The 8817-nt window shown below is 44.1% G+C and overlaps 1 protein-coding gene across 1 annotated transcript in view; it reads right to left on the reverse strand.

Moving 5' to 3' along the window:
* Nucleotides 1-8083, reverse strand: part of LOC117872230 (serum paraoxonase/arylesterase 2-like) — a 49773-nt gene extending 41690 nt beyond the window's left edge. The window contains exon 1 of the mRNA XM_034760486.1: nt 7927-8083. Within this exon, the coding sequence (XP_034616377.1) occupies nt 7927-8000 (74 nt within the window). The 5' untranslated portion in view covers nt 8001-8083. The remainder of the gene's footprint in view (nt 1-7926) is intronic.
* Between the last annotated feature and the right edge of the window lie 734 nt (nt 8084-8817).

Consider the following 8817-nt stretch of genomic DNA (forward strand, 5'->3'; position numbering starts at 1 on the left):
GCGCCGCCGGAGCCCGCCCCCGCCCCCTGCCGAGCGCCGCTGGAACCCCCCCCAGCACCGCGCCCCCGGAGCACCCACTCCCTCCCCCGCAGGGAATGCCGCCCCGCACTCCCCCCGCCGCCCCTTACCAGGTGCCGCCCCAAGCATGTGCTTGGGTGCCTGGTGCCAGTCCTGCACAGTGACCAGAAGCCTGACCTCCTTTAAAATACCTTCTGTGTTCTTCCTACTAGCTTACCTTTAAGCATAGGGGTCTGGCTCTACGTAAAGCTACAGGTAAACTTTGCACTATGGCCTTATCTAGAAAAGAAGGCCTAGATTTCCTTGGCCTGTGGGGAGGTGTGGTGCAAGCCCAGCTGTGAATAACCGCAGGAATATAGAGGTCTATTCGGTCATTACAGAGAAGATGCTGAAGCTGGGGTAGAAAAAGGTGATGAGCAGAAATGCCAGGCCATGGGGAAGGGAGGCCAACAGAAGATCTGCGGCTACCCCCGAATACTTGCTGCTTCTATGCAATTCTGGCAGGGACCCCACCAGCAATCTGTAAGTAAGAGTGGACACCTCATGAGACCCAGAGGAAGGAGCCCCAGGAGTGCGGCAATGACAAGCGTGTTGAGAAGAGAGATGAGGAGGATATAGACCCCACCAGGAGCTCTTCAAGAGACTAATGGACCCCACCCAGACACAGAATCCATTGAGGACGGGTAAGGGAGCTCAGGGAGCTATATTAAAGCATAATTCTCTTTACTTTCTTCGTGGGCCCCAAATCACCTCCACTCCCTTTCAAAAATGGCAGCCGAATGTGCACAGTCAGAGAATAAAAGAATTCCCTTTTGAAGTAGCCAGAGCCAACTTATTTTAAAAATGTGCCGACAGCAAAATAAGAAACGATCACAGCCATTTAGTAGCCAGCAGCTTTTGGTAGCAAAATAGAATATCCATCGCCATAAATCCATTAAAATGCAAACCTAAACAAATATATTCTGAATGCAATACCAGAGCATTAGAAAATGTCAAAAACCTTGCAAGCACTCCAGTAATTAGTCAGGCAGACTATGGTAGACCCTCAGAGTTACAGACTTTGGGAATGGAGGTTGTTCGTAACTCTAAAATGTTTTGTTGAGAGTTGCAAACGGTTTGGTTGTTCTTTCAAAAGTTTACAATAGAACATTGACTTCATACAGCTTTGAAACTTTACTATGCAGAAGAAAAATGCTGCTTTTAACCATCTTAGTTTTACATGAAATAAGCACAGAAATAGTTTCCTTACCTTATCAATTTTTTTTAAAGCTTTCCCCTTCCCCCCCTCCCCCCCAGTAGTTTGCATTTAACACAGTACTGTATTCACGTGTGTGTGTGTCTCTCTGCTGCCTGATTGCATACTTCTGGTTCCAAAGAGGTGTGGGTTCACTGATCAGTTCATAACTCTGGTGTTCATAACTCAGATTCTACTGTACATGATTTTTATGTAAACATTGCAAATGGCAGTGCTTTGGTTTTCCAGTCCAAGAGTCTTTGTTCAAAACATGTATGCTGTGCTTGGATTCAGGGGTAGGAAGTGGTAGAGATGGTGCTGATGGCTCAGGGAGGGTGACTTTGCTTTGGCTTGCAGAGGTAGGCGATGGCAAGAACCTTCTCCTCTCATAAGGGGTTTGGATGATGTGGGCCTTGTGGAGTTTGGATGATACCTTGTGTCTCTGGCACAATCTCGCCAGGTATTTTTCGAGCAGATGCTCTTTACTCATTTCCTGGCCAGTTCTAGGAAGCGTGGTCTTGTTCTGTCACACTAGGACCCCTTCTGTGAACCACCACCAACTGGTAGCATATGGGCTAGGGCGACTTCAAGCCTCCTTGAGCAGCTGTCTACCCTGGGGGCCCTTGCCAGCCTTAGGAGTGATATCACCCACGATCACTACTGCTGTAATAAAGTTAGCAATATTTACTACACTATCCCTACACTTATTGCCCAGGACACCCAACAGTCCTTGTGCCGCCAGCAGCAGGCTTTGAACAGCACTCTTATGCACTCATTATGCTGGGGAGCTGTTGAGCAGTCCTGAACCAAACCTGACTCTCTGCATATTTTTATGTAAATCTTTATCTCAAAAGTCCCTACACTTTTTCACATTGCTTTTCCTTTCTGTTCTGTCTTTAAATAACAAGACAGACATTAGATTTTTCAGCAGCCTTGGCTTGGGCATCCTTGAGAGGCGTAGCCTACATGCCTGCTGACAGACTGACCTTGACCAGGAAGGAGAAAGAAAAAGAGGACCAGAGAGAACATGTTTTCTGAGTTCCTCCATTGCTCAGAGCCCCATGCATGAGAGACTAGAGATTCAAGTAAATCCCTGGATTCCCTCTATGCTGGAGGAAGGACCTAGAAGTGCATTGAGCAGAAGGACCAAGAGATGCATCAAGATGTGCATAAAGACATCATGGAGCTCTACACGCAGAAGCACCTCTTACAAAACTTAATGGAGCAAAATGCCCAAAGACTTCCACGCCAGCAGCCATTGCACTGCATGAACAATTCTATGTTCCAGGGACTATCCATCCCCTACACTCTCAAGGCACCGGCATCGCCTGCAGCAATACCTGTTCATATCGCTCAATGCCAGTGACAATTGAGAACTGCTCAGTAAAATTGAGTTTTGTGAAAGTCATGCTTTATTTACTGTTTCTTACAAAGCAAAACATGTGACTGCCCAAGTCAGCACCACATTTAACATTCAAACACAAGCATAGAGTGATAGATGTGGCAATTTCCTGGAATATCCTTGAAAAACCTTAAGTTTAAGTGCCTTTGGAATCTGTTGTATTAAATGCAAAGATTATGCATTATTATGGGCTGGGATTGCATGTCTTCTCTCTGGGGGTAGATGGGAGGTGAACTCTAGTAAACGTTATGAACTTTAGAAGGACTATACCGAACAATGGGCCAGACAAGAATGAATTTTTGGAACAAAGTGTCAAGTGTTTGTCTGGCAAAATTCTAGAGGGAGGTGAATACAAATTCCCCACTTCCAGTTATGCAAAAACCCAATCTTTTGAAGCTATGCCCTGAGGAAAGGTCCCCGAGAATCACTGTTGGCATTTCACCCCCACCAACATGTATGCGCTGGTCTGAGACAAGTGTCCCTGATTGTGACTTTCAAAAAAAGTCCAGTATTTTTGAAGATGTGAGCATCATGCTCCTTCCCTGATCAACCAATGTTAATGCTAATTGATATGATAATATCCTTGAAGCCCAGGTGGCAAACTTCATGTGCTAAAAAGTGTTCAATACTAAAAAGTGTTGCCAGCATTTTTTCTAGTATACAGCTGTTGACATTAGCTGTTGCTAGAACATGTGAAAGCTTCAATGCCTTTGCTGATGCCATGTACCCTCCCTGCAAGAGATTGCATCAGCAAAACCCACAGTGCAGGAAGGATAGGCACCCACCAATGAAATGTCCACCCGTGATCCACCAATGCTTGCATAAACATAGAAAAAGTACCCCTTTCTGTTTATGTACTCAGAAGCAAGCTGGTGGGAGGCACAGAATCAGGAAGTGTGTCCCATATATTGCCTCCTAACCCCTGTTTGGGAAGCCCATGCCATCAAATTCCTCTGTTATTTCCTGCACATTGCCCAGAGTCACAATCCCGTACAGCAGGATATACTTAATGGATTTTCATATCTGGAAAACAATGGACTTCTCCCCAGCCATACCATAGATTAGGGGTCGGCAACCTTTCAGAAGTGGTGTGCCGAGTCTTCATTTATTCACTCTGATTTAAGGTTTCACGTGCCAGTAATACATTTTAACGTTTTTAGAAGGTTTCTTTCTATAAGTCTAGAATATATAACTAAACTATTGTTGTATGTAAAGTAAATAAGGTTTTTAAAATGTTTAAGAAGCTTCATTTAAAATTAAATTAAAATGCAGAGCCCCCCGGACCAGTGGCCAGGCAGTGTGAGTACCACTGAAAATCAGCTCGCGTGCCACCTTTGGCACACGTACCATAGGTTGCCTACCCCTGCCATCGATTTTCCAACACCAAGGTGATTGACTACTGACTAATAGCAGCCCAGAACTGCAAGCCTCCAGAGCACAATCACCACTCATGTCTCCATTGTCAATTCAACACCCATTCTAGTATCTCTGAGCTGGAGGACTGGGGAAGCGTGGCACTCACCTCCAGGAACATAACCTTCTAGGTCCAAAAGTGCTCTGGCCATGCTGATCATCCAGATTTACATCATTATCCAATCCCATCACTTGGTTCTCATTTCACACGTACAGATGCACTTCTCCACTGTTTGTAACTGGTCAGTGAATGCCTGAAGCAACTGGGGACTGTCATTCTCATTTTTGCTGCTGTAGGACTACTAGTGGTGGTAGTTGAAGTTCAGAATACAGAAGAATTACTCACTCAGGCTACATCTACACTACAGGGGGGAGTCGATTTAAGATACGCAAATTCAGCTACGTGAATAGCGTAGCTGAATTCGACGTATCGCAGCCGACTTACCCCGCTGTGAGGACGGCGGCAAAATCGACCTCTGCGGCTTCCCGTCGACGGCGCTTACTCCCACCTCCGCTGGTGGAGTAAGAGCGTCGATTCGGGGATCAATTGTCACGTCCCGACGGGACGCGATAAATCGATCCCCGAGAGGTCGATTTCTACCCGCCGATTCAGGCGGGTAGTGTAGACCCAGCCTGAGTCTCTAAAACAATGAAAATTCCGCTGATCTCTTCAGTATCTATGCTTCTCCCAGCGAGAGAGCAGAGAAATTGAAAAGCAATGAGAAGACTGGAGGGTATTTTAATAACAGTGTGAAAAAAGATTATGTGCTGGAACAAAGAGAATTGTGGAAACTTGACCCCAAGTTGCCAAAATTCCCTGAGAATGCTGTTATCCCACAAGAAAATGAGACAAACGGTGGTGTGGTGGATGCCTATCCTTCCTGTACTGTGGGTTTTGCTGATGCAATCTCTCGCAGGGAGGATACATGGTATCAGCAAAGGCAGCAAAGCTTTCACATGTTCTAGTGACATTAATGTCAACAGTTGTATACTAGAAAAAAAAAAAATGCTGGCAACACTTTTTAGTATTGACATGGCCTGGTACATGAAGTTTGCCACCTGGGCTTCAAGGATATTATCATTTCTACCAAGGTCACAAAATTTATAACTGAGAAACTGATCCTCATCTCTTTAGGAAATTCACTTGGAAACGTCTCAAAAAAATAACCGTAGTACACACTTCCAGCCAATCCCTACCCCACCACTGCAACACAAAAATGCAACATTGAACATCCTCATGTGACTATCATAGTGTTTCTCCTGGATTTAAAGAGTTTCTTGCTTGAGACCCTATTTCTTCTACATCTGAGGAATACAAAAATGGTTTAAAAACAACAAATATTTTCAAAGCAATAGAAGCTTTTGAAGTACACTCTTTGCATCAAGTGTTCAGGAGAAAGTTAGCATCTGCCAGAAGTCAATGGAAGCTTTATCATTTACTTCTGTGGCCATTGGATCAGGACCTTGTATATTATGAATTTTTAAAACTAAAGCATAATAAGAACAAGAGGAAAATAAGTAGAGTGTGCCTTTAACAATCACACATCTGAAAATATAGCAGTTCAGCTACATCAAGAATTGTTCTTTTAAGGAGTGGAGACAAAAGTCCATGAATAGTGTGAACTCTTACTATGCTCAGACCCCACAGCAGAGATAGGATGTGAATAAGCTGCCTCCATTGCTGTAGATATTAGCAATACAGTATGATGCATAAACCAATTTAATACAAAATTTATCACTTTTCACCTCCAGGAATATTAGAAATTATGTTAAATCTGTTTGAAAAAAAGAAACACTGAAGGAGCCTTTTCAATATCATATCACCAGACCACAATGTGCCAGAACTCAAGGGATTAATGTGAACAGCAGCAAAGCTATAGAGAACTTCTTAATTTTCATTTTCTTTTGGAGTGGGAGATGGGTGTGGAGAGATAAAGAAAAAAAATCTCACTTTCCAATCTCCTCCTTCCAATACATATTAGAGGAAACTAGACAGCAGTCTCAACTCTTATCTGAAGTTGTACATTTCCAGTCACCAGTACTGCTGTATTAGCAAGGTTGCAATATAGCAGGCTTATAATGATGCAGCACATGCACACACCAGAAAAAAAGGTCATAAAAATACAATAAAAACAGAATATTCACAAAGTGCTTTTAGTTTGATCTGTTTCTAGCATATAACTTTATTTTACCAGTTTTCAATATTATTTCAATCCTGTTTATTTAGCTTTTGACAGAGGCCTGCTAGTTACCATGCTCTGAAACAGCTCACCCAAAAAATAAACCAGGAATGCTAGAACTTTACCAAGATCCCTATATTGTGAGACAGAACAGTAGCAGTTTTTTGTTGCCAATAAATTTCCCAATTAGTGCTCAGACTAGTGGTAGGACCAGCACTGAACTGAATTTAGTTCAAAACACAATGCTTCTCTTAATATCCTGTACAAAAGTAAGTAGTAAAAAGTTTCTTTAGTAGTAAAAAATTAGCTACAATGTTAGCTCTAAAATTTAAATTATTTATATGTTGTTACTTTGATTTCTTGCAAATATTTTTACATCACTCATTATTACCCGGGCAGTGACCCCACTGTCACCTAACAAAGTAATTCCACATTCACTTTTCTAGCCTAAAGTTACATGGTTATGTTTCCAGAGAAGCTGTTTTTGTAATATTGTATTACTAGCCTTTGCTAGATGTACTCTCTACTTCTATGGTTTAATAGCTTTGATTCAGTTTAGTATTCATCTCATCACTCAAAACAACTCCTCTGAAGTTGAAACTGGCATGTTCCCTTACTGAAAGTATATTGGTTCCAGTTCCAGATAGTACAGAAACTGGTTTGCTAGTGGCTGTTTATTCACAAGTTCTGGCTTAAAAAAAAAAAAAGTTATTTAATTTTGCAATCTAAGTTATTTCGCAAAACAAATTTTTTTAAACGATTGATTGGTGAAATTGTATTTACCATCTTGACGTGTGTCAACATACCCTCAGTCATTATGACCTCTGTTGGAAGAGGAACACGCAAGTAAACAAAGCTATCCCCTTAAGGTTCATACTTCACAGACCCAATTAGCTCGGGTTAGCAAAGGATTAGACATACCCAGCTACGACATCACCCTACTATAAATCTGATTTATCTGGGGCGAATATTTCTAAAGTTAGTTTGAAGCTTGGCTTAGAACGACCAATGCAAAAGCAAACAAAACAAGTGATCCGATTGCATCTGGAGGATAACAGGGTAGTTTACATTAACCCCTTCCTTCCTCCAACAAATTTCTGTACGTGCAGGCTCTTGCTAAAGCTGCATGCCATGCTAGGCAACAAGATGAACTGCAATCCCCTGGGAAGACAGACAACCACTTTTTTAAACAGTGATGTAATCTCAGTTGCTCAGCAATCCAGGCTCTACAAAGCCAGGATCTTCCGACCTACGCCGCTTTGCTCCTGCCAGCTTTGCACTCAGCCTGAACCCCGCGGACAAGCTTTGCCAGCCGATGACGGTATGGGAGGAATGCACAATCGAGCCTTCTCTTCATGGCACTTCTGCTCTGCATGGCCCGTGCAGAAGGACAAGAACTCTGGGCAATAAGGACGTGCGGGACCCAAGAGATCCCGAGTCCCACTAGACCGGAGTGACTTCTAATTCGATTCCCCACCCGTGGCCGTTCTATTCAAAGCAGCGATCGCTGTGCTGTTGAAACACCCCGCCCCCATTAGGGAAGGAAAGCACCAACTAGACGGACAGACCCAGGACCTCCCCGGGTCTCCCAAGAGCTCGCCAGTCTCTCCAGGGGAGCCAAGTTCCCGAACGTGCCCCGGCTCGGGCCAGCTGCCCGACGTGGGGCTGGAGCCACTTACCGAAACTCCATTAGCCTCTCCCCGAAGAGAGCGGCAAGTATCCCGGCCAGGGCGAGCGCCAGCACTTTCCCCATGGCTCTGCGCTGGAGGCTAGTCTATGCCCCCCTGGCAAACCAGGCCGAGCGCGCCCGCCTTTGAACTAGGGCTCCAGGGCTCCGCCCACGGCCACTAATTGTCCCCGCCCGGCTGCGAGAGCCTCGGGGCAGCTAAAGGGGGCAGGCACTCCGCCTCCAGCCACGCGCCCGCCCCGCCTCGCGCTGCCCCCGGGAGCCTGCCCGGGGCTGAGCGCCCTGTCTCCGTAATAGCCCTGAGCTAGGGCTGGTAACGGGGAGAGACACAAACTCCCCGAGCAGGAGAGAATGGGCGAGGGGACGCTTCTAGCTCCAGCCTAGCAAACACCAGCCGCAGGAGAAAGACCCTGGGCTAGATTCACACATTTTGCTATTTGAAAATTTTTGACAGGCTTTGTAGTTGGTTGAAAAACTGGGAAGAAATTGTAAATCTATTGTTGAAAATTTTTTCCGTTTCCCCCCTCAAAATTCAAGATGTTGAGAAAAATGTTCACCAAAATTCAAATCAATTTGACCAGTTTTAATAGACACTATTTTAAAATAGTCCTCATCTGTTGTAAACTGTAGCACCATTAACTTCAACAGAGCTTTGCTAGTTTACACCATCTGAGTTTCTGAACTAATATTTAAATTGATATTTTCCCTTTAAGTTATCTGAACAGGACAAGCCAGTGATGCATTTTGCCAGATAATTGCACTTGATGTTTTGAACATTTTAACAATAATTTGTGAATGTTTTCCTTTGCTTAGTAAATATTTCCTTAAAATCCTTAAATGTACCTTCATTTTGGATTGTAACATGGCTAGAAGTAACACACAA

This window comes from Trachemys scripta, chromosome 2 (genome assembly GCF_013100865.1).
Source record: "Trachemys scripta elegans isolate TJP31775 chromosome 2, CAS_Tse_1.0, whole genome shotgun sequence".
NCBI lineage: Eukaryota > Metazoa > Chordata > Testudines > Emydidae > Trachemys > Trachemys scripta.